We start from the raw sequence: 25671 nt of genomic DNA on the forward strand, positions 1-25671 counted from the left end.
CAAGAAAGATACATGCGATCTCCTTAGCATGTTCTTTGCTCCTGACCTGGCTCACAAAATTGAACATCTAATGGATGTGACAACAGTAGATGTACTGTTGCATTTTGAGCCAAAAAAAMCCCAAGCTTTCTAAATGTTGTTTGAGCCTTGGCCTTCCCCAGGACAGGTTTTGAGCTGAATATGAACCAGCCTTCCTGGTGGCTCTTTCAATTGGACACAGGGATTTCTGCGTTACGATGTGTTTGGATGCAAACAGCACAGAACTGTGTCTCTCTGGGAGTTGATGGGATTGGAGCACAGGCTTGCAAAAGTCATAGGCTAAAGCAGAATTTTGCTGTCTGCCGTTTTCAGTGGACCTGTAAACACTGATGACATTTTGAAACATGTTTGTCTTGATCTGTTAGCACTGGGGAAAGTGTCACAGGGATCTGCTGCTTTTGAATTGTGTTTTCTTTTTCCTATGACTTTGAATTGCTGCTCTGTGCCTTTAGAAGGTTGGAATTGCTAGTGGGTATATTGCATCCAAATATGATTTTCTTGTCTTGTTTTTAGGCATTCACAGTGGTCACTGTCTTTAATTCAATGACTTTTGCTCTAAAAGTAACACCCTTTTCAGTGAAGTCTCTGTCTGAGGCATCTGTGTCTGTTGACAGATTTAAGGTAAGCAGTCCTTTGGCCTTGTGCTTTTATYTATCTGTATGAAATGTTGCATGTGTATAAAGGACACTAAGGGGACACCTTAAAGCCAATTCTGTTTTAATGTCTGAAGAGTTCTTTTTCATTACACTTAAAACTCCAGGTATAGTTATCCTGCAAAAGGGGTACAAATCCAGTCTAGGAATGTTAAAGGTTTAAGGTAATGACACTACAAAGCAAGATATTCTCATTTAGTGATTGCAAGGTTTTGAGGTTGACCCCTGTTAGAAATGGGATACTGGGCTAGATGGAATACTGGCTCACAGAATAATAATTCTTAGACTCTTTTAACACCATCTTCAAAAAAAAAAAAAATAAAGGCACAGCATACCTGCAACTAAATTATGTATTTCAGCAGTGAAACCCATCTTGGACATATCACATGTATCATATTGGCAGGCTTTGCATGGTTAGGATAGTGAGTGTAGTGTTTTGTTTGTCATGAAAAACAGTGGTTTGGTGTATTCAGTGTTGATGGAGTGCCTAAAATTCCAACCCCTTAGATGAATATTATGCAATGATGATTCAACTGAACAAAATCTAGGGTGGAAAAGTACAGTCCAGATGACACAAGTGCTCCTATTTTGTTCTTTAGTCCTTATGAATAAATGTATACTATGTATACTTAGCAAAGAACAGAGAATGGGCGTTTATTTTGCCTCCTCTTGGAGGTAATAGTGCATTGCAGGGGTATTTCCCAATAGGATATTAACTAATACATATAAACATTGCCTGGTATATGAATTCCATGTAAGGAATTTTTGAAACATATTTGAATATGAAAGAAACAGGATCTGCAGAATGATTGAGAGAGCCCATTGCTTTCAAAACTCCTTTCAATGTAACTGGATCGGGAGAGTTTTGGAGGAGGGGGAAGAGGTGAAAGTGTTTAASACTGGAAAGAGAAATTTGTTTAGGGAGTGTAACACAAAGTGGGGATGCTGTAATGTCACAAACCTAACTGGCTTCTGGTTCTGTAGATGTGTATGAGCTTTCTTATGGGTATATGATTCAGGCGTAGCAATCACAAGATTAAGACTGGAACTTGACACTTCTGTAATTGCAAACACTTTTTATTTGATTTAGTTTTTAATGATTTTTATTTTGTAATTGTGTGAAATCTTCTCCTAATCTGTTGATTGTGAAAATTGATGGATGTGGTGGAGAACAGGATACGATGGGCCTAATGGTCTATTATTGTCATGCAATCTAGGATCATCCAAATCAGATTACCTTTTCCCAGCAAGAAATACAGCCCTTCCGCAGGGGGCTGGAGGAAGTCATTGCAACTCCTGCAATGAGCCAGTGTGCAGGGCAAGTCACTGGCTTTCCCTCCTAGTGACCTCCACTTTCCAAGCCACRTGTTTTGTGCCTGGAAAATCAGAGTTGCAAACAGTATTAGAAGAATAAGCCCCTCATAATTGCAAATATTGCAATTCCCTGAAAGCCTTTCTGTATCTAAGTGCTTCCACCACATCCAGGAATGCCCAGGCCACTTAGCAGGCCTGCAGTTAGTTTACACTAATGAGCTACCTTTTGCTCTTCAGCTTCCTCCCACTGTATAGCCTGATGTGTTTTGCTGCGTGAGTGTGCCGTAGGCTTGTCTCCCAGTCTTGACCAGGTGTCTCATCTTTACACCTCTCTCACAACTCCTATCAGAGTTTATTTCTAATGGAAGAGGTTCATATGATAAAGAAAAAACCAGCCAATCCTCAAACCGCCATAGAGGTGAAAAATGCTACTTTGGCTTGGGACTTCTCCCACGCCAGCGTCCAGAGCTCACCAAAGTTGACCCCCAAAGTGAAAAAAGACAAGAAAGTCGCAAAGGGCAAGAAGGAGAAAATGAAGCTGCAGAATGAGGGACAGCAAGCTGTGCTGGCAGAGCAGAAGGGCCATCTTCTAGTGGACAATGATGACCATCCTAGCCCTGAAGAGGAGAACAAAATCATCCACCTGGTTAACCTTCGGCTTCAGAGGGCTCTCTATAACATTGACCTGGAGATAGAAAAGGTGAGAGAAGGAGAAATTGATCTGGTCACTCAAAACGCCTTCCTTGGCTGTCCTTTAGGAGAGAATCTGTGGATTTTTGTACAAAATGGAGCACGTTGCTATTTGTACMCTTCTGTAATATCCATGGCAACTGCAGTAGCTAGGGTGCAGTACCTGATCCTGATGTGAACAACAGTGCTGTTTTTTTTGCAAGCAAGCCCTGCAAACAGCATCTGAAGCACTGTAGGATGTATAACTCTCACCCTGCTGCATTTAAGTCAAGATTTTGCTGTTTGTAGCACTCAATATGGTGTATGACCGCTGAACTTAAAGAATCAGTAAGGCAAAAGATATCAGTATATCAGTAGAGGATTTATTCCCACAATCATTTAATAATTTTGTGGATTTTCACCTGTAATCTGGATGAACTTCTGCTGAGAAAAAGCCTTGGTATTTTGGGCTGAGTTCACCATTCCTTGGGAGCTCTGAGTCAAAGTAAAGTGATCTTCAAATACCTGTGAAACAGCTTTTCACCTGTGATATTTATTATATAGTTTTAATCTGTAATGAGACAGTGATCACACTTTTTTCAAGTTCAAATACTGCCTTTTTCATCCGGCATTAATGTCTTTACTATCCCCTCTGAGATGTGGTAGCTTATTCAAATTCTTTATTGGATATTATTATGTAAATAAGTGTGTGTGTGTGTGTGTATGTGTATATATATATATTTTTTTTTTCTTGCCTAGGGAAAACTTGTTGGAATCTGTGGCAGTGTGGGGAGTGGAAAAACTTCACTTATTTCAGCTATTTTAGGACAGGTGAGAAATTCTGTTTTGATTTACATGCCCTTCTCTTTCCTATCTCCTAATTCAATTATTTTTGGAAAAGTGAGATCATTTCCATTGTACCCTGTAGAAGAAAGGCTGTTCTAAACACGGAATGGCTTAATTTTGAGATTTTTGTCTTCTGTTCCAGATGACCCTGCTGGAGGGGAGCATTGCAGTAAGTGGAACATTTGCTTATGTGGCCCAGCAGGCCTGGATTCTCAATGCCACACTTAGAGACAACATTCTCTTTGGGAAGGAATATGATGAAGAAAGGTTTGTCAGAACTGCTTGCTTATTTTTATGATAACTCAGTAATTCCTGACCCAAGGTGGGAAAATTCCATGTAGCCTCTCTTTTTGGGTCTGCCTTTAAGACTTGTTTGAGTTTTCTTTGAGAGCCCCTGGCCTCTACATGTGGTCACTATGGCCGATGGCTCTAAGGGCTTCTGTCATCACTCTTGCAGTGGTGGCTGGTAGCTCACGTTCGGGTACTGTCTGACCTCTGCTTGTAGCAGCTGCTGCGTTATTTGCTCTTGCTGTCCTGGCCTTGTGCCTTCTGAACAACTGCTACTTGCAATGTGCACCCACTTCATTTGGCCCTTTCCCAGTGGGGGCCCGCTGTTGGGCCTGGGMTGCTTATCTCTGGAAAGAATTTGCCTCTTTACCTACATAGTATTTCAGAAAGTAGGTAATGAAGTGCTGTCCTCAGCTTCTTGGGAATCCAAGACAGATCATCTGCTTTAGACTGCTGGAATGTCTGATATTTATGTAAAAAGTGAGATAATGCCGTGTTATCTAGACACTTTGAAGGGGGGAGAAAAAAACTTACTGCTAATCTAACTCATATTCTTTAGATATAATACTGTGTTGAATGGTTGCTGTCTGAGACCTGATCTAGCCATCCTTCCAAATGGGGACCTGACAGAGGTACAGATTTTATTTGTAATAAAGATGGAGGAAATCAGGATTTTGGCTTGGCTTAACCAGAGTGGGCTGAGGGGGACATCGATCTGTTATTCATACAAGTCAAGCTGCCAAATGACTTATTGCACCTTACTGAGCTTATCAAATAGACCTGGACTATTGATTCTGAATTGTGTCGTGTTTTGGATTTGGAAGTTGATAGTTGGGCATGTTTTCACTGTGTTGTAAATTTAGTTGCCTTTACAGGCCCTACTTGAATTTGATTTAAAATAGCTAAGAAAAATATGGCTGTATTTTTACAATAAGAGTAAAATAAGCAAAAAAAAGTGACTGTCATATGTGAAGCATATTAGCCTTGAGTTGGTCATATAATTGCACAAAGAAATGGACACTTAYGAGTATAAAATTCCTGTAGTATTGTATGGACTGTTTCGTTTCAGTCCCCTCACAAACGCGGTGAGTTTTTGTGTTGTAGTGTTGTAGAGCCAAACTAACAGATATAACTTCATCTGTGCAGATTGGTGAACGAGGGGCTAACCTGAGCGGAGGCCAGCGTCAGAGGATCAGTCTGGCTCGAGCACTGTACAGCGACAGGAGCATTTATATCCTCGACGATCCCCTCAGTGCCTTAGATGCTCATGTGGGAAATCACATTTTTAACAGCGCAATCAGGAAGCACCTGAAGTCAAAAACTGTCCTCTTCATCACGCATCAGCTTCAGGTACTGCATCTCTCATACTTTTTCTTGGAGTTTTTGAGATGCTATTTAAGTCAGTTTTCATACTGACTATTGCCATGCTGTGACCTGTTACAGCGCAATTCCCTTTYGCTAGGATGCATCGTTTAGGTTTACAGCCAAGGTTTGCGAGTATGCACAGAGCACAATCTGATCCTTTGGGCTGATACTGGTGCATATTTGGCTGATAGGTACTGGCAACACTTACCTAAAGAAATTTTACCAGAAATACGAATATCTTATTCAAAAACCTTTTTTACCAGGTTGGTTTATCACATCGGAAATGTCTAGTTTTCATATTGATGATGTATTCTCTGTTGGTTTTGTCATTTTCTGTGCATACAGATACTATTATTGATATATTAGGGTTTGCAGGGTTTAAATATCCTGAATCCTGTCTTTCGTAATGGATTATCTTTGATAGAACACACACAATTTTTGTGCGTATAGAGTGAGACTAATCATGTTACTCTAGTCAGTGCAGATCCTTTAAAATCAAATGTCTGGTACTTGAAAGGCTTTTTACTTCACCTCGTCTCCACACCACCTAATGTTTCTAAATTACAAAATAGGCTCATGTGGGCATGTGCCTGATAATTGGGCAGAATGATAAAAGCTTGTTCTCACTGCCATTTTCTACAGTATCTTGTTGATTGTGATGAGGTGGTTTTCATGAAAGAAGGCTGCATTACTGAGCGAGGAAGTCACGAGGAACTGATGAATTTAAATGGTGACTATGCAACCATTTTTAATAACCTGCAGCTGGGAGAAACACCACATATTGAGGTACTTGTTTTCCATTTTAAAGCTCTTTGACTTTTCTAATGAGATTAGCCAAATGACTTAGTTCAAAGACGACTGGAAWATGGCTTGATGTCTTGATCTGACCCATAAATTTCCTGTAGAATATTCTGTGTGTTATTAGCACTTTCCATTTGAAGTCTTAGTTTGTGTTTGTGCTTGAAGGTTATATTATAAAGATATTAACTCTGCTAGTGAGCTGAAATGAAGATGAAATAAGTGTCATTTCTTCTGGTGATGCTCAGAGCAGGAAGCTTCTCGCCTCTTTCATTGAACAGCTTATTTCTTGCCTCCAAACTGACTCAAATGTGACCCAGCCTTTGTCCCACAAGTTCTTTCTAGATATTTCCCTCTTTTTATCTCATAGCAGGTGATTACTGAGGCACAGCAACAATGACACGACTTGTCCAAAAATTATTTGTGACAGTAACTTGGAAATGTGACTCTGGAAATGCCTTGTTTTGTGGAGTTTGGGGAAAAAAAATCTTGTTGCTTGGGACTGCTTCTGTTTTGAAGCAATTGCTCTAAATGCAAACTAGATTTGTGTTAGTCTTTTAGTCAGTGGATCATCCTTTCATGTTTACAGAAAAAATGTAAATAACAAACTGTAAATTAAAAAGAACCATTCACTAGGACGTGCATTTAAAACTTCAGCTATTTAATTTTCCCACCTTCCCCTGCTTGTTTCTTAAAGATATTTTTAGAGTTGGTGACTTTGCTGCTTTGATTCTAGAACTTTCTCAGCTTAAATGTTACATATGTTCTTTCTTAAAAAGAGACTAAAAGCATTTGAGTTTATTTTTAAGAAGTGAGAGGCTCTTTATTCCCAAATACAGACATAGAAAATAGAACTTTCTGAAAAGGTGGCGTCATGATAAATGGAGTAGGATTTTTTTGTTAGGATTTTCTCCTGGGAGATGAAAGAAGTGAAGGAATGTAAAGCATTATCCTGCATATCCTTTCTCAGGCATGAAGATTATAGCCCAGCCATTCTAAAATTAATGTAATGACAGCTAACATGAGAGGTTCCAGCCTGCTTACTTGGCTGACCTTCACTCTTTGTAAGCTCTGCCACACACGGAAGGAACATTGGTTTGTGTTCCCTGGGGGTTAGAAGAAAGGGAGGTGGAAGTTGGGTGCTCTGTGGTTTGCCACATGCAAGATCTCTCACCCTGAAGGGTTGCCCTGCAAAGGGTGGGAAGATGACCCAGAACATGGTGTGTAGGGGAGTTCAATTAACAGATCTAGGCAGCTGCAGAACAGAGAGTCCTTTCCATTTGTGGGAARTTTAGAAGAGTAGCTGTGTGCCCTTTTCAGCCTTTTGGCCATTTGATTTCTGCAAGTCCAAGYTAACTGACTCCTTAGATGCTGCTTGTGCTCTTTTTTGGCTTCTCTTTTTTTGAACGACAGTAAGATTTTTGGAAGAGAGAAACATTTCATCCGAGGTTTCCTGAGAGGTATTCTAGGGGGTATGTGTGGACAAAAAACTCTTAATGAAAATGTAAATTGTTATTGCAGAAGGGGATTATATCTTTATGAATATATAAAAATTATTCATTTTTAGTTTGTTCAGTGACATTGTTTTCCTACAGATTAATATTAAGAAGACCACAAATAGTTCACTGAAGAGACCCCAGGATAAAAGTACCAAAGCAGGATCTGTGAAGAAGGAGAAAGTTGTGAAGAAGGAAGAGGGTAACTGTGTAATCAGATTTCTGGCTGTAATTGCATATTAGCCCCGAAAGTTTAAAACTTTTGTTTTCAACGCATGTTGTGAATTTTCTTTCAAAGCTGCTTCTCCCACACCACCTCTCCAAGCATGTATAGCTTAATACCTGTGGACTCCTGGGGAGACCATGCCATTTTTGTATGAGGAATGTGAAGGTGTGACCCTTATCTTTGGGTTTTCCCTATTTAATGTTAACTTTTAACATTGGTGGGATTAAGAGAATCAATGATGGAGTTGATACSAGCCTAGTGAGCTTTTTCAGTCCATGATGCAAATGATAATGTTGGTGAAACGTGACTTTTTGCAAACATATCTGAACCACTGAACTTTGTTCAGTAATAGCTGAACTTTTGAAATTATCCAGTAGAGTGTGAAAATTAATTTAGTCTCTCAGATGTTTTTAAACTTGCAGAAGTTCCATGCAACAACTTTTCTTTCCTCACTCTTTCTCCATTTTATTTTCTTTTCTTTTACAGGCCAGTTGGTGCAGGTGGAAGAGAAGGGCAAAGGCTCYGTCCCCTGGTCTGTTTATGGCATCTACATTCAGGCAGCTGGAGGCCCCTTTGCGTTTCTCATCATCATGGCCCTCTTCGTGCTGAATGTGGGCAGCACAGCTTTTAGCAACTGGTGGCTGAGTTTCTGGATCAAGCAAGGCAGTGGAGTAAGATTAATAACTTTTCTACTCTTTTATGCATAAGGGGCAGGGGGATTCTCCCTGACACCATTCCCAAGCAGTCCTATGGGACCAAGTGGTACTTCATAATGCAAACAAGTTATAAGGCTCCCCAAGAAGTAATCTCACCAGAGAAAAGTTATCTTCAAGAATGAGAGCTCTGTTTAAAAGAAAGATGTAACAGCTTGTCCAGTCTTACAGTGCCCTTGTGTTCTTTGTCTCGATTAATTTAAGAAAAAGAAGGAAAATATAAAGGGAGCCAACAAGCTGCAAGAAGAGTTACTAACTCTAGTGATTGTGTTAATTTGAATGTGACCTTGCACCTAACAGGGTTATTCTTTCTTGTTAAAGAATCAAGTCAAGCTTAAACTTCAAAGTCAAACTTCAAGTCAAATGACTAGTGGGAGTTTCTTTGAAAAATGTGATGACCTGGGATGCTTTGGAATTTTTTTCCACTCTAGGGGCTTTGATTGTGACTCTTGTAGCTTTTAAAGATCTAAAATTAGGAGAATTAAATAAAAACCCCTCAGAGAAAGGATAATGAAGCACAGATGGCCAGCAAGGCTTAAATAAACAATGGGATCTTTAAATATACTAAAGAATTAAAAAAAAAGAGAGAGAGAGAGAATTAGAATGTGTAATTCTGTTCCAGTACAGAAAATGATTGGGCTCCTGGCAGAAAATAAGAGCATTTGATTAAGGAGACAGCTCACAACACATCCAAAGTGAATCGTCCTGTGGAATAGGAATGGTGGCATGCAGATATCTGGCATTGTTCAGAAGAGCACAAGAAATAACAGGTGTGAAATGAAAGGCTAGGAAGGAGCTGTTGCTGCCACAGCATTTGCAGGAAGATAGTGAAACAAAGTGCTTATTACAGTAGCATTTTCAAGGATATTCTAGGAAAAAAAGGCTGAGGGATACAAACCTGTAAGTCAAGTACCTCTGTTAGGGAAAGCTTTCTGAAATATTCATGGTTCACTTAAGTGTATACTGGAAAAGCATGATTCTTTTCGATTGATTGGATGACTTAGGTTTGTGAGAKATAAATTATACTAAATGATTTGACATGATTGTTAAATGAAAACATGACTGAAATACAGTTTGAAGAGGGATTGAGTGGTCAATAGGAATATTAAAAGCAGTTAGAGTTAAGTATTTAGAGTTAATGATATGGAAAATGAAAAAAAGCGCTTTAGGATTTGAGTTATTTCTGATTGATGAGGTTTAAGATGCATCCACATACTGTGGAATTTTTGCATCTTCTGCATTTGCAGTGTCCAATAAACTGGCACTGTTTAAAGGCAGAGTAGAGTCAGAGATGCCACCGGTCTGACCTTACTGGAAATTTKTATGCAAGAAGACTAATTTAGTAGTTGATACAGTTTCACAAGAAACTAATGCTGTATAATCATTCCAAATAACCACCTGGCTAATGAATTAATGAAGGAGATKATTGGAATTAGTGTGTTCTTATTGGCAGTTTGAACACATCAACTCTGATCTGTGCACTAGTGCTGTATGAAGGATTCCAACAGYCATATTGTACTGAGGCAGTTTAGAAGAAACCTTGGGAATTAGGGCATTTTCCCCCTGTCCWGCTGTGTGAATGTATTCTAGCCGACACCTGCCGTATAAGGGATGTCTCCTCTAAGAGCTACCCAGGAAATCAGTTATCAAATTGGGCTGCAGTATTTCATGAGAGAAGCCTCCCACCACTTGAAAGTAATTGAGGTTGCTCTGGGTTCAGCGTGCTGTGAGCACGAGACAGAGGTACCTTTTTGGGGATCACCAGTCTCTTAGGAAAGAAATACTTGTGATTTGACAGCCATCCTGAAATTCTCCCAGTAACATAGATCTTTGAATCTAATATACCGACGTGCAAGAGATGGGCAAAAAAAAGGGTGCAAATGTTGCTAAATTAGCCAACAGTGGAGAGAAGCATCAGAGTATTTATGATTCTGCTCTTACATAATGAATTTGTGCACAGCTACCGTGTGCATCAAACGGACTGTGTGTCTAAGTTGAGTGTTGTGTCCTCTGGGCTCTGTCCCATAGCCAGCGTAGTGGGACACAGACTCATTGAAACTCAGGTGGGAAGGCAACAGTGTGCACAGACTGAAAAACTGTGCAAAGACTAACAAAACTTAGTACCTCGGAGTAGCAGACCACTCTTCTGAGAGACTTCAAGAAGATTTCAAAAGTGSAATGTTTCTTGGGTTCTGTTGCTCTAGAGTGGCAACAGATTTTTCTTTTTTCAGAGTTTTTCAGAATTTAAAATAAAAAGAGCTTGCTTTAAAGAAACACCAAAAATAATGTGAGGATAACGGTTAAATTCCACACTGTGCAAATCTGCTTAATCCTTGTCTTAACCACCTATTSACTGAACCCATTAATTTCTTACAGAACACCACCGTGACTTTGGGAAATGACACTGTCATAAGCAACAGTATGAAAGATAACCCTCACATGCATTACTATGCTGGCATCTATGCTCTGTCCATGGCAGTCATGTTGATCCTGAAGGCGGTTCGTGGTGTTGTCTTTGTGAAGGTAGGTGCCAGCACCATGTGTTAGTTTTCTTCTATTTCCCCTCTCCCCTTCTGCCAACTTCTGTGTGTACAGAACTGTTGTCATTGTAGTGTGTTTTGTTCTGAACCTAAAGAAGTCAAATTGTGGGTTGCAAGATTTCCATCAAGTCATCTCTTGGGCATGCATCATGTTTGCTGTTAGCTTCCTTCTACTGATTATAAGCCCAGAATGCAAGAAAAAAATCCATACTTGTGGTTTGAGAGTGAATCAGTGAAATGTTTTGTGATGTGAAGGCAAACATGAGAGGCAAACACCCTTTGATAATATTTTATGTTGTCTGTGCTACCAGGGAACTCTCAGAGCATCCTCAAGGCTACACGATGAGCTCTTCCGACGGATTCTGCGTAGCCCCATGAAATTCTTTGACACTACACCAACGGGACGGATTCTTAACAGATTTTCCAAAGACATGGATGAAGGTGTGTTTTCCATGATGATTTGAGATAGTCCCACATACAGATCTCCTGGTTAGCTCCCTAATTCTGTACAACCTCACTGGTGGGGTGAGGATACCCTGTATCTATGCAAGCCTTTCTTCCAAATAGACAAAGCACAATTTGGGACATTTTAGGCTTCCCCTTGTAGGAAGCARCTGATATCCAAAGTCTCACTATTTTCTTACAGAAAATATGTTTTCATGCCCATAGGTTGCACATAGACGCTTAGCAGTTAATGTAGAGGGGAGCTTGGATTATCAGGGTGAAGCTGATGCACAGTAAAGCAGGTAATTAGGTAAGAGTGGCATCAGTGCTTTTCTTGCAAATAGGCATCATTAGGAAGATCACTGGCATTTCAGAAGATAAAAGCATCCCTAGTGAAAATGTTTTATATTTAAATAAGCCATAAGGAACTGTTGTCCTAGTGAGTGATGCTATACTTTTGAGTTCAATTATTTAGGTTTTTTTTAGCCTTCTCTTCTCAAGACTCTCTTTTCTGTCTTTTCCAGTTGATGTTCGTTTGCCATTTCAAGCAGAGATGTTCATCCAGAATGTCATCCTTGTGTTCTTCTGTGTGGGGGTGATCTCTGGAGTTTTTCCTTGGTTCCTGGTGGCAGTGGGGCCCCTCGTTGTCCTGTTTACCGTTCTGCACGTTGTGTCMAGGTAAGTACCTGGCTGCTTTAACAGTAGAGATGCTTTGACCTGTCGGTAGGGACATGTGGTTTTATTAGGTATACACACATCAGTATAGTCACTGCACACAGTTATTGCTTAAAACTGTTTCTTTCYTTCCAGAGTCTTCATTCGAGAGCTGAAGCGTCTGGACAACATCACACAATCTCCGTTTCTGTCACACATTACATCTAGCATACAGGGTCTCTCCACAATCCATGCCTATCACAAAGGACAGGAATTCCTGCACAGGTCAGTCCAGATAGATGGCAGAGAGCAGTACCAAAGGTTTGCTAACAGAAAAATGTATTAGCAGGGTCTGTATTTGATGACACACACTGATTCCAATTGTGAAAGTTACTTTTGGGGAAAAGTAGAGAAGGGAAAGAGAAAACTCCCCAAAGGTTGACCTTGGAAGTGCCAGGAACAGGGTCTCATATGGATAGTCTGCTCTGGGGATTCTCTCCAGTGCAGCAAGTGGGCAGCTCTTTAGCTGTGATTTCCTCCTAGTATTACACACTTTTCCAGCAGGACCTGCTCATACTTCTTTTTAATTTTTTTCTGCATGTAATGCTCTTAGCACTTGTGCGTTGCCAATTAGGCCTCAGTGTTGATATGATGAGTTGTTAGCTCTCAAAACCTGTGTTGTTGGATTTGTATTTATCAAGTTTTTAAGTGGCTGCAACTGATCTTGAGCATTATGCTGATTTTTCTCTAGCATAAACCAAAATCTGCAAAACAAGAAGCGAAGGAAAGTGAGGAATTTCTCGGGCTGCTGGTGGTTGCTTCCCATGAGAATGTGCTGTAACAGTATCAGAGTTTAGAAGCTGCAAGGTCATCAGAACAAGAGCATGGGGAGCAGGGAGAACTGCCACAGCAGCTTGAATGGAAAGTTACAGAGTTGSTGTTGCAGTCCTTGGGCACAGTTGATGCTGGGGCACTGAGGCCCTTCAGGCACTTGTGCAACGGTGGCTGCTGTGAAATTGCTGCAGCATCAGAAGAGGTGGTTCTCTGGCCTTGTAAATCTCTCAGGGCATCTCCCTCTAAATTTTCTTTCCCAGCTTCACAGGATCAGGATTGTAAATGAAATGGTTACTAGTGTGTTTTAATGTCACTAGCTGGATCCTCTTTACTGTAATTTAACTTCTACACTTGTGTGTAAAATATTACATATTCTGTTCTTACTCCACTGCTGCTTTTATATGTGGAATAATTTCTAGCTATCGATTATCCTTGGGAAAGTCTTACATAGGTCGCGTGATGCAARTGTCTGTAATGTCCCTAAGCTCTAATTTACTGTACACAGACACTTGTTTTGGCAAGTCTGAAAGAACTCGATATCCTACCTTATTTGGGAGCGTTTGTAAATATATTTATGGCTTGACATGAGACTTTTTTTGCTAAAGAATAGCTAAAAACTAGTCTTTCCACTCTAATYTCTGATACTAGAGCAGGGATGGAAGCAGTTATTTGTAGAATATCATGCTGGTGGCAGCCWACTCATGTCTCCTGTTTTTACCCCAGGTATCAGGAGCTGCTAGATGACAATCAGGCCCCGTTTTACCTGTTCAGCTGCGCGATGCGCTGGCTGGCTGTACGACTGGACATTATCAGCATCGCTCTCATTACAACCACCGGCCTTATGATTGTCTTAATGCATGGCCAGATTCCTCCTGCATATGCAGGGCTAGCTATCTCATATGCTGTGCAGGTGAGTTTGTTGTATGCTCTAATATATAATGTCTGGATTTAACGTAATTAACACTAATCAAGACCTGCCCCTTCCCTCCTCGTGATTCTTTCCTATAATGAAAAAAGATAGTGTTAGATCCCTTTGCTTCCTTCACCCCTCTCACTCCCTTCTCAAAGTGATTTATGGTCAAAAGCCTTTTGCTAGCTTCAAGGGAAAAGCTAGGTACTTCAGGTTATTGTTTTGGGGAACTGCCTTTTTCTAAATGCTGAATTAGGAAGCAGGTAAGGCTCTCTATAGAATGCTGCACATTTTTCCTGGATGTTTCTGGAGTTTAGATTCGTGGTCCATCTGCCAAGCTGAAGTCTTGATGCATTGTGGCTATATTGCCTGTGTTGTAACTACATGGCACACAACATCCCCTTCCTCAGCCGTGTGGGATTTTGTGCTCTGGGACTCGGTGTGCCTGGAATTTGATCTGTTGTTTGGCCTTTTCTGCCTCCTGGTGGTAGTAAAGAGCAAATGCCAAATTTAGCTGGCTAATTTTCTAAGCCATTCCTTGGGGAAAACTGGACTAAGCTGCCGTCTTTCCAAACAATTCATGATTTATTGTTATTTTAAAGCTGTTTCAGCTTAARCCGCATAAAGGAAGACTACTTTCCATCAAGGCATCTAAGTTTTATTGAGTACTGATTAGATTAGTGTCTCTATACGATAATAGATCTCATCACAACTCTCTAAGCTTTTGTCTGTTTCTTCTCATCGCCCCAGTTAACAGGATTATTCCAGTTTACAGTCAGACTTGCTTCAGAAACAGAAGCTCGCTTCACCTCAGTGGAGAGAATTGATCACTACATCAAGGTATGACAACGATGCATTCGGCTGCATGCTGTAAAATTGCTTGTTGCTATTGATGTTGTTGGCCAAAGGAAGTTGTCTGCGGTCTGCCAGCATACAGAGAGTATGTTTCTAATTTTACACTATAAGTAAAGTATTTGCAACCCTGTAGAGTGGATCAGTGACATCTGTAGTTTCACAAATTCTGCCTGATATCTCCCATTGCAAGGTGATAGTGTTTGCCACTTCGAGGCTTTCGGGGCAAAACGATAGCTGCAGACTGCTTGAGCATCACATCTACAATTATGGCTTACTTATCAAGCAACGYTTTCCACAGCTTTTCTTATTTTGGTCTCTAGACAACAATTTTATTATGAAACAGCATAAAACAAGTTTGACCCTAAAATTAAGGGTGGGCAAACAGTGAAACACCCTGCATATTGTGTCTCACCAAGTCCAGAGTTTCTTTCCCTGTGGGAGCAGATACTGCTTTTGTCAGCACCAAGATGTGGAGCCCTGTTGTAAGGGAGCAGTGTTTCTGTCAAATCTTCAGAGTGTTACGAATCTGCCTTTAACTTTAGATGCTGCAAAAAGCCACAACTGACAGAGTCCCTGCAGGATCACTCTACAGTCAGCTTAGGAAATGGCTGCTTCCAGAGGGCAATTCATCCAACCTGTTCTAAATGCTTATATTACAGTGAGGAAGAACACGCTCCTGAAATGCTAGTTTCTTTGTAGAGACTATAAAGRAGTTGATGGGCCTGATTCAGCAGGAAGTGCTTGCTTTGTAGGTGTGCAAAGTTAATCTCGTACTGGCATTTGTTGCTCCCTCAGAGACTGCGGGTGCCAAATATGGGAAAGTGACCTTGACTCTTTTTAACCTGAAGGTGCATGCTTGATTTTCAGACTTTTTTTTTCCCCTGTTTCATCTGAACTGCTTAACAAGGAGCTTATTAAAGGTCAGAATGAAACTGCAAAAACAAGCTGTGCAAGGAGCTAAACTGACAATGAGGGAAATGAGGGAGGTGACACTGATAGAAAAGAACTGTGGTAAAAATGCAGCATGTCATGTAGATGATTATCAGACCCAAGACATGTGATTGTGGCTTGCTCTGAGATACAGAAATTCTGCAGGTAGTGACTCCAGAAGCCATTCAGTCTTTGAAATTTCCACCAACTTGTAAGAATTGTCCCGATGAATAATAGAGTTGAGATAAATTTCAAAATGTGTTACATAAAAACATTGTTGTTGAAGGCTGGTGTCACYATGTGAGCAGCAGGAGGGCAATAGCAGTGCAAGTGTAACACAGCAAACCACTAAGACTGGGATATCCCTTCTGACTCACTGGGCCAGCATCCAACCACACTGCTAATCATAAACTGCCATTACACTGACATGGGCTGACTCTGCAGGGAAGAACTCCTGCTGAAAGCCACAGATGATCATTTTTCCTGTCTAGTGTTTTGTTTACTGGAAAGTGGACTTTTGTTTTTGTTTTAAAGACTCTTTCCTTGGAAGCTCCGGCTCGAATCAAGAATAAAACTCCTCCTCTGGACTGGCCGCAGGAAGGTGAAGTTGTTTTTGAGAATGCAGAGATGCGGTACCGAGAGAACCTCCCTCTAGTGCTGAAGAAAGTGTCCTTTACCATCAAACCAAAGGAAAAAATTGGCATTGTGGGACGGACTGGCTCAGGTGAGGAAAAATGCTTGGCARCTAAATCACTGCCCTTACAGAGTGGTAACAGAGCTGGGTGGTTATAGCAGGTTTTTATTTTTTCTCCCTCTCTGAATAACTGAAAGGATTCAATTCCATTCTTAACTACCCAGGAGTGGTTCAGCACTGCTGTCAATAGGTTCTGTTTTCATGCATATATGTGAACAGGATCTTCATAAGCAGTAAGAAAAAAGTTGAAATTCTGCTATGAGCAAGTGTGCTTGTAATGCTTAACATCCAAAGCTGCTGATCAGCAGAGTGCTATCTACAGAATGCTTATTGCACATTAGTTGCTTTTCTGAAAGTTGTTTATACAGATGCTGTCAACGATGCGTGGCTCTAAGATGTCTTGCAAGTCTGTGATGTAAAGAATCAAAACCAAAAAGTAGGTGAGATGGTTTAAACCAGGTGGAATTTCTAAATGAACAATTAATATGGTTTAGAAGTCTAAATGCTGAATCCCTTTCCTGTCTGAATTACTTACCAGCATTGATTGCTGTCAACTTGGTGATACTTTTAAATGCTTCTAATGTTTCTTCTCTTGGTACTTTTAAAGTGCGGTCTCATCTCTGTTGGCTACTATGACTAAAACCTTTTTTTCTGCCTTATTTTTAGGGAAATCCTCTCTTGGAATGGCACTCTTTCGTCTGGTCGAACTGTCTGGAGGCTGCATTAAAATTGATGGAGTGAAAATAAATGACATTGGTTTAGCAGATCTTCGCAGCAAACTCTCAATAATTCCTCAGGAGCCTGTGCTGTTCAGTGGTACTGTGAGGTTAGTGAGATTATAAAATAACACGACAGACAAAGAAGGCTATCAGCTCATACTGAATTAAAATAGTTACCTGGTGAGATGTGTTAATCTGGTCATAGAATATGAACGTTCGGGGGCTATCTGCATCTCTTCATTTTAGACACTAAAACAGAGGTGTATTGTTTAACTGGCCCAATGCAGAACTGGGTGTGGTTTTCCTCTAAGGAATCTTTGCTTTTTCCTTTAAGCTTGCTTGACATTTTTGCATCTGTGCTATTACATTTCTGTTATTTGCCTGCGAGCTGATTTCCTTGGCAAGGAAATTCTGTTGGGGAGGACGAGATGTGAGCTGTCCACATGGACACACACGCACACTGCAGTTTTGTTATTCTTTGCTGAAGCAATACAAGTTCTGGTTATGCTTTCTTCTGTCCCCTCTAGGTCAAACTTGGATCCTTTCAACCAGTACAGTGAGGAACAAATCTGGGATGCCTTGGAAAGGACTCACATGAAGGAATGCGTAAGTATGATGGGTCCTGTGAGATAAGTTTATATCTTGGCTTTCAAACATGTGTTTTCCATTGATAGCTGCTTTCAGGGTCATTCAGATGAAGTTCTTTGCACTTCTTTTCTCTAACTGGTTATGCTTAATTTTCTAATAATGCACTTGTGAACTTTTTGGAGAAAGTACCATATTTTGGGTATTTAGTTCAGCATCTAGTGCAGCAGGATGTTGCTTTATCAGAGGGACTCCTAAGGAGTGATGTTTTCCTGGATGTGTAGGTAAATACAGATGTGCATTTTACACTGTGAGTGTGTTTACATGTGGGAGTGTAAACATAYACTCAAATACTGAAGTTAATCTCTCCTTTGTGAGGGCAAAATTGCATTTGCAGGAGGAGCAACTCTTTATCTCATGCTGTGGAGATGCATGCAGCAAACCTGGGCAATGTTCTGAGTTTCTTCTCTCTGCTTTCCACACAGGTTGCCCAGCTGCACATGAAACTTGAATCAGAAGTGATGGAAAATGGGGAAAACTTTTCAGTTGGGGAGAGACAGTTACTGTGCATAGCTAGAGCTCTGCTGCGTCGCTGCAAGGTGAGTATATGGGTGGAAGAAGTAGCTGGTGCTATCAAATGAAAGGCACTGAGCAAAGCCTGTGTTCTGTGCTGAATTCATTGCATCAGAGGAATCACACAAACAGTGCAAATAGAGAGTGTAGGGTTTAGAAGTAGGAAGTTGTTGGTAGCCATCTACCAGGTGCTGCAGTGTCCTGCTATCAGAAATGCATTGCTTGTTAGGAACTGTCACGACTGAAGTTGTGTCGCAATAGTGTAGCAGCAGCTTAATCTTAAATACAGATTTTATTGAATGTAAAACTGAGAGTTAGTAGAAACTTGAAGCCCAGGTTGGAATCAAATGGCTGCAGGATGTGGCTGTAAAATGCACGTGTGATCCATAGGGTAACTTTGTAGGTGCAACTACATACGGAAAACGAAAAGGTTGCGTTATGATTGCCTTTCTGACCACAGATGTGTCCTGGTAATTCTGCCTCCTCTGCATATCTTCATGTTCTGCTTTCAGATTTTGATCCTGGATGAAGCTACAGCCGCCATGGACACAGAGACTGATTTACTGATTCAGGAAACTATCCGAGAGGCATTTGCAGACTGTACTATGCTAACAATCGCTCACCGCCTGCACACCGTGCTGGGCTCCGATCGCATCATGGTGCTAACACAAGGACAGGTGAGCAGGAAGAGCTTGTGGCTGCAGTTCCTGGTGCTCTCTGGTGGAGCCATATATGTAAGCTGGGCTAAAAGAACAGCTCGTATTGCGCCGGAGAAAATCCAGTATGTTCATTCACATTCTTGGGAATAATTTGCCCCCTCAAAATCAGTGGTTATCTTATCATGACAAGATCAAAGAGGGCAAAATTTGATTTGCACTACAGAAAAGTAGTCTTTCTACTTTTCCCTCTCCTTTGAGGACCAGTCTCATTTAAACAGTTTTAAAGACACAATGAGTGCATTAATAAAGTAAGCACCTCTGCTGGGGCTGAGTGGCAGTCTCCAGTTATTTTTGTGAAGTATGTCTGTCAAACAGGTATATAAGAYGTACATCTCCCCACCTTTCCGGGCTTCCATGTGTGAGCTTTAAACAGTTAAATGAAGTGTGGGAAACATGGCAAGCCTCTTAGGGTAGAGAAGGAAAAGGCCGTAGCATCTGTCTTAGTCTGTTTGCCAGAGCCGCTGGAGGCCCTTTCCTGATGGMTATTCCCAGTGATTGTCTGATCTAGCTTGAAGCATTCCAGGTATAGTGTGGATACATAAAAATGCACTTTTACTGTCTGATGTCTCATCTAAGCAAGACTTTGTCACAGGAAGCATTTTTTTTGCAACACAATCTCAATATTCTGGATGTCCCTCATTCTTGGCAGTTATGGCCAGAGCTTTTTTGATTTCTTCTCGCTGTTTGTGTACTACAGGCATGCAGCAAATTAGCATGCTGTACTGAGGAGACACAAATTTATGCTTGTATCCTAAATTAACAGAAAACTAGGAGCATCACTCCTTTTTCATGTTGTGGTTGATGCTGGGAGCCACTTTCATTTTTCCAAGTAATTGAATTATTTACTAATGAGGGAATTTAACTTCTCTTAATTTTCCCCATGGGTATTTCTAGACTGAAACAGTGCTCTTTAAGTAGACATCTTTATTTTAAATTAGAATTTTCTTAGTATGCTACTAAAATAAGAAACCAACCAAAGTAGATTGCTTATTTCCCCCAAAACAACATAGCTCTCCAGGACAAAAGTCTATTACAGTTTAAAGCTGGACTCTAAACATGCTTAGGGTACTGTCCACTATATTTTTGGCTTCTCTCCTGCAGTGTCACAAGGCCACGGATGGGAATTTATTTTCTGCTGCCTTTTACTCATGAACTTTACCTGCCTTGTTTGCTTTCAGGTCGTGGAATTCGACACGCCATCCGCCCTGCTGGCCAACGAGAACTCGCGCTTCTACGCTATGTTTGCTGCCGCAGAGAACAAGGTTGCTGTCAAGGGCTAAAATTCAGGGCAAAGTCACTTTTATTTTGGAGGGCTCCACTCCCTGCCTGTGGCAGGCCRGCTCTTCTTACTCTTTCTCCTCCAAGCTGATTATTTGCCTTTTCATGTTTTAATTTTTAGCACAGTGTGTCAAAGCCAGAGAGTTTTTAAAACCCTGTTAGAAGAGTTCTTCATGGTTTTGTTTACTGTATTTATTCCATAATCATATTACTAATTTTTTGTTATTAAATGCACTCTACAAATGGCTCAGGGAGCCATAGTTATAAATGTATCAGAGGCCTATAATGAAGCTTTATACATGTAGCTATATCTATACATAATTCTGTATATAGCCTATATTTACAGTGGAAATGTAAGCTGTTTATTTTATATTAAAATAAGCACTGTATTAATAACAGTGCATATTCTTTTCTATCATTTTTGTACAGTTTACGGTACCGGAGATCTGGCTTTGTTATCAGACTGTATGAGACACTATTTTGTCTCTTACAGTTGGTCTTTTCCTAGTGCCAGACTTTCTGCGTGTCTGAGTGGAAGTGAAGCTTTGCAATAGTGTCTTTTATTGTCCCATCACTGTTGTCTAGCGCAAAGGAGAAGAGCTCTGTGGTGTAACTCTATTGCATTGTAATTTATCAAAGCTATCTGGAGCATTGCTAATGTTCACCATGGCAGCAGCTGCTGTCTCCCAAGATGCTTTCCCAAAGCAGAGTTTTGGTGATCTCTTCAGTGGCTTGGGGAGAGAACCACTTTTGGGTCACGTTAAAGCCTCATTTTCTCAGTGTCCTGATACAGGATTTCTTACTGTATCACCAGGGTTTCTTTTAATATCTTTAACGCCCTTTAATACCAGAGCAAGTGCTTCCTGCTTTGCTGATCTGACATGCGACCAGAATCTAAATGCTCATGGAATGATCTATAACAAATTAATTATAAGGTTCAAATCCTGTCCTGTATGCTAGCAGGAAAGCCTTTCCAGAGTTGCTGCAGCTGACTGCCTCCTTATCCTAAATCCGCTAATGCTCCTCAGAGGTTTAGGTTGGCTTTTATTGGCATGGGTGACACTAACCCATTTTTCTGCTCACTTATACTAAGGTTAACTTGCATCAATATTTCCTGTTTCTTTATTGCACAGTTGTTAAGGAAACAGTCCCCATCCCATATCTTCAGGAACTTTGAACGGGTTCCTGCTGATCAGGATGTAACACTAGTGTAGGATGTTGTTTTCTTACTGTAAAGAGACCTACCTCAGGTTACTGGGTCCTGTGTAGTCTGTTGCCATGAATCACTGTTCACCATCCCTGTCCCGTGGGACCTGTGGCCCAGGCGGGCACGGTCGCTACTATAATAGCCGTGACTTATTGAATGGTCAGCGTTGCATGTCTTTGTCAACTTGGACATTTTGTAGCCTTAGCATGTTTGCAAAATGTCTCGTCGAGGCAAAAATCKGAAAGGTAAATAAAACTATTTTGGGTTTTGTAAATTCTATTGGCTTGTTTATTTTGGACACACAAATGACTTCTCACCTTTTTGAACCTGGAGGGGGCAGGTTTTGCAGGCTGGGTTTTTTCCTTTTCTGTGTACTTGGAGTTGATTTTTTTTTTTTTTTTTTCCTTCAGAGTAGATATATTGTTTATAGAATATTGCGGGTTATTTCTGTGTTCTCTAAAATTAGGGTGGTTTGCAATATGTATGTGCTTAAGWGTTGGGTAGAACGTGGAGTTCATAGTGCAAGTACTCAAGCCAAGCAGCAAGAGGGTGGTCAGAGGGAGTGAAGAAGGTCCTCCTGAGGCCCAGRTTTTTCCACTTTTACCTAGACCAATCACTGTCTGTATATGACATATTTGAAAACTCACAGTAACAAGTGTAATATGGGAGAGCCTGATGAGAACCTTTTATACCTAGGCTTTTATACTAGTACCTCAGGCACATCAAGACGTTAAAAGAGCTTGGGCTGTGACTTGAAAATAGCAGCTCATAAAAGCATCACTTGCTTGTAGTCATCTTTTGCTCACCTTGTCCCARGGAAGAACTAACCAGCATAAATCTTACCTTGTGCTTGTGGACCCGGCACCAAGTTTATTGTATGTGTCAGGGGCCAGGCACTGTTCTTGTCAATGTTGCTCAATTCAAGGAGCAGAGTGACTGTATATTGCAGTTAGGAAAGGGACAAGTAATAGTTTGTCTCCAAAGAACACCCAGTAGGGAACTTCTGTTTGAATAAGAACTCGGGGACAAAAAGATGAGAGATGAGATGGGAAAGGCCTGAGGGAGCAGGGGTGATAGCCAAAGAGATGGAGTCCTTGCTTCCTTCCTAAGACTGAGTACTCTAAGCAGAGGGAGAGAACGTGAGGTTTTTGAGTTAAAAAGTTCTGTTGTTATTAGCAGCTGTGCCAAGGACGAGACTGTCTTGGGCCCTGCAGAACTGAGTTCATGAACTTCAATATTTCCCAGGAAAAAGAAAGGAGATAAAATGCCTATTGCTCAAGTGCTGCTGTGATTAGAGGGTGGCTTTCATTTTGCAGCTAACCTGAGCTAATGGATATCCAGGCAAAAAGGAGCTATCCTGATCTTGTCCTCCTTCTCCTTCCAGGCTGGGAGTTCCCTCCGCTTCCCTGATGCCAGCACTGGCTCTTGCCTGGTCCTGGACTGACCCAGTTCAGAAAGCTGACTRGCAGAACAGTCACCCTCCAAAAACAGGAATGCTGCACAAAGAAGGGGACAGGAAAAGCACATCTGGAGGGGAGAAGTGGGGCTGCTCTGTCCAGTAGGTGCTAGCTCTAACACTGGCGTAGCCGTGATGTGACACTGCTTGGGATTCAGTGCGCCAAATTGCTGCTTCCCAGTTGCACTCTCCCCAAAAAAGGGAACRTTTTTCTCCTGGTTCAGCAAGCCGAAATGACTCAAGATGATGTCAAACAAGTGCTGGAGATGGAGCAAGCAAATGGTCCCCTGTGAGCAGCATGGATTAGATCAACCATTTCATTAAGCCTCAGCCACAGCACTGTTGCTTTGGCTGTAAGGAGATCGCTTGCCGGAGGAAAACGTTCTGTATGGTGTGATCTCTAAGCTCCTTCAGCAGTTCCCTCACATAGATGGTACAGAAGTATCGTTTCTCAAAGGGTAGCAGTTAGTTATTATTGGCTTTTGTCCTGAGTCTTGGGAGTAAACGGAGACCTGGCCCATGGCCCTGTGATTGAGATGGAAGGAAGAAACATCACTATTTCCAATGAGACTGAAATGTGTTTATCTTTGAAGTATTCTACAAGGGGGTGATGGTGATGGGAACTATCAGGATTTGGATCCTGCTTTAGGATTTATAGCATGGTGCCCTGGAGAAGATTTTATCCTGCAAGGTACAGAATGATACTATAGGACTGGGCCAGGGCATTTCTTTGATGAGACCCTGCCCAAAATAGCATCATTCTGAGTATGTAGCAAAGGACATGGCCCAAGACCCACAGATGTGCAGYTTGAGAGGGAGCTCTGTGGTACTGCTCCTGCCCTTGGGAATTYAGTTGCATCAGTTTTACTTATTCTGCCCAGCTACAGGGAGTGCAACTGATCCAGTTTTGTTGCCATAGGCTTAGAAAATCTTTATTTAAAAAGACTGTATTCCTGCTTRTCTATTTGATGAGTGGAAGCATTGCACTTGCTTGGGACTTCAATGCAAATGCCAGTAGGATTCTTCTAAAATTACCTARTGTAGTTGATTTTACTGATCTAAATGCACAGTGAGTCCAGAGTTGTTCCCTGAAGTTGTGCTAGTTGGAGCATCTGAGGGACTTCACCTTTTCCTGTGGTGAAAATCCACAGGGTGAGGTCCAAAGGGTCTGTAGCTCTGCACGTTAACTCCACATGAAGCCCACAGGGAGATTTGAGTGGTTTAGTACTTGGCTGGGAGCAGTAATTGGGAAAAGTGCAGTTACTTCAGACAATGAATGAAAAGTGCAGTTACTTCAGACAACATAACTGCAACCTAAGGAAGGGGAGGGAAGAAGAAAGGGAAAGACCTGGATTTGTAACAGAAGGATGTAGAAGAAAAGATGGCAGAATAAAAAATTCTTAATGAGTAGAAGGGGATTGTGTGAGGAGACCACATTACTTCTTGAATGTGCTTTAAGARAGCAGCGTGAAGTAGCTCTGATGCAGGGTATGATGCAGGGTAGTTACACAGCCATTATCGGCCGCGTCACCCTGAACGAAACTTCCTTGTACCAAGTGATTTCTTTTAGGGCACCGCAGCACGGGTTCTCCTATAAGCAATCACACAACGGTTTTCCTCATGGTCCCAGCTTCAGGTTGGTTTAGGATAATACAGTTTTGTCCTTGTTTTGCCTTTGGGTCCATCTGGAGTCAGCAGCCTTGTGCTGGTGCAACACTTTCCACCTTCRGTTTGATGATACCAGTGGAAACTCCAATTGAAAACGCTGCGGCGGCTGCTGCTGCCGGCACTAGGGCTCTGGAGGCTTTCTGAATGTATTGCTGCAGGTTCAATAAACCCGCACCCAGAAACTCCTGGGTCCTGTGTCACTCGAGGCTCTGCCTCACACACCACATGCTCGAAGCAGCTCTGAGCACTACACTGAAAAGAGCATCAACGCAGGGTGTTCCTGCAGGCTCCTCGTCTCTGTCCTGGTGCTGTGACACACGCAGTCCCTGCAACCCCCCTTCCTTCCAGCTTGCTGTCACCAGCAGCCCTAGGAAGCTAACAGGGTTGTGGTTTCTGTGTTTTCCACTCCGGGAAGGCAGCCAGGGATATGGTGATTGCCTGTAAGAGGAGGGTGGGGAGAAGCACAGAGCTGGGATGGTGGGGCAAGGTGGGAGAGGCAGCCCTGGGAGGAGGTGGGAAAGGGGGGTGGAGATGCTGGCTCCAGGGCGTATTCCCAGCTGGGTGGGAGGTGGCCGAGGAGAGCGGGACAGAGAGCGGGATGGAGCAGGAGGTGCTGGAAGAGGCTGGGACCAGGGCATGGGGCTGGGAGGGCTGCATGGAGGGCACTGAGAGGGGTCTGTGGTGGTGCCCAGGCTGGGGGGGAGCAGGGTGCCCATGGAGCTGGGAACAGAGCAGCACTCGTGGGTGATGAGTATGTACAGGGGTGTTGGTGTGGATGGGCGGGCGCTGTAGGGCTGTGTGGAGGTGGTGTCTGAGCAGATGCAGGCGCTGCTCCATGCGGAGGGTGCCAGGCCCCACGTGTGCCTGTGGCAGGGGTGGGTGCACAGGGGCAATGACCTGGCTGCACATGACTGCAGAGAGGGGCAGGGGCTGCCCAAGATGCACAAGAACCAGGGCCAGCCCTTGGTTYGTGTGCGTGGGGCAGGCAGGCTGCAGCAGGGTGTGCGCAGGCTGCACAGCGGCCTGGGTGCGCACACAGCGGGTGTAGCGCTGGGTGTGCAGGCAGCACACCCTGCCTGCCTGTGTACACAGGGGGTGCAGCAGTGGGTGCAGCGCTGGGTGCGCACATGCACTGGGTGCTACACTGGGTGCACACAGTGGGCGCAGTATTGAGCATGAACACACTGAGTACCTCACT

General features: G+C 42.2%; 1 protein-coding gene across 3 annotated transcripts in view; it reads left to right on the plus strand.

The window, feature by feature from the left end:
- Window positions 1-24374, plus strand: part of ABCC5 (ATP binding cassette subfamily C member 5) — a 44971-nt gene extending 20597 nt beyond the window's left edge. For 2 of the 3 annotated variants that reach the window (XM_026045170.1, XM_026045171.1), the window contains 22 exons: window positions 553-660; window positions 2356-2706; window positions 3435-3506; window positions 3664-3788; window positions 4369-4441; window positions 4956-5159; window positions 5817-5960; window positions 7568-7670; window positions 8181-8365; window positions 10784-10930; window positions 11259-11388; window positions 11916-12069; window positions 12202-12330; window positions 13603-13789; window positions 14540-14629; window positions 16109-16298; window positions 16935-17094; window positions 17515-17593; window positions 18058-18171; window positions 18658-18822; window positions 20043-20126; window positions 22734-24374. In XM_026045170.1, coding sequence (XP_025900955.1) covers window positions 553-660; window positions 2356-2706; window positions 3435-3506; window positions 3664-3788; window positions 4369-4441; window positions 4956-5159; window positions 5817-5960; window positions 7568-7670; window positions 8181-8365; window positions 10784-10930; window positions 11259-11388; window positions 11916-12069; window positions 12202-12330; window positions 13603-13789; window positions 14540-14629; window positions 16109-16298; window positions 16935-17094; window positions 17515-17593; window positions 18058-18171; window positions 18658-18822; window positions 20043-20126; window positions 22734-22793 — 3054 coding nt within the window. In that variant the 3' untranslated portion in view covers window positions 22794-24374. Of the gene's footprint in view, window positions 1-552; window positions 661-2243; window positions 2707-3434; window positions 3507-3663; window positions 3789-4368; window positions 4442-4955; window positions 5160-5816; window positions 5961-7567; window positions 7671-8180; window positions 8366-10783; window positions 10931-11258; window positions 11389-11915; window positions 12070-12201; window positions 12331-13602; window positions 13790-14539; window positions 14630-16108; window positions 16299-16934; window positions 17095-17514; window positions 17594-18057; window positions 18172-18657; window positions 18823-20042; window positions 20127-22733 lie in introns of those variants that run through there. The other variant, XM_026045172.1, reaches the window with a different exon arrangement.
- The last annotated feature ends 1297 nt before the right edge of the window (window positions 24375-25671 follow it).

The sequence above is a fragment of the Nothoprocta perdicaria genome, unplaced genomic scaffold, assembly GCF_003342845.1.
Source record: "Nothoprocta perdicaria isolate Ctin4 unplaced genomic scaffold, notPer1 scaffold_4, whole genome shotgun sequence".
In the NCBI taxonomy this organism is placed as follows: Eukaryota; Metazoa; Chordata; class Aves; order Tinamiformes; family Tinamidae; genus Nothoprocta; species Nothoprocta perdicaria.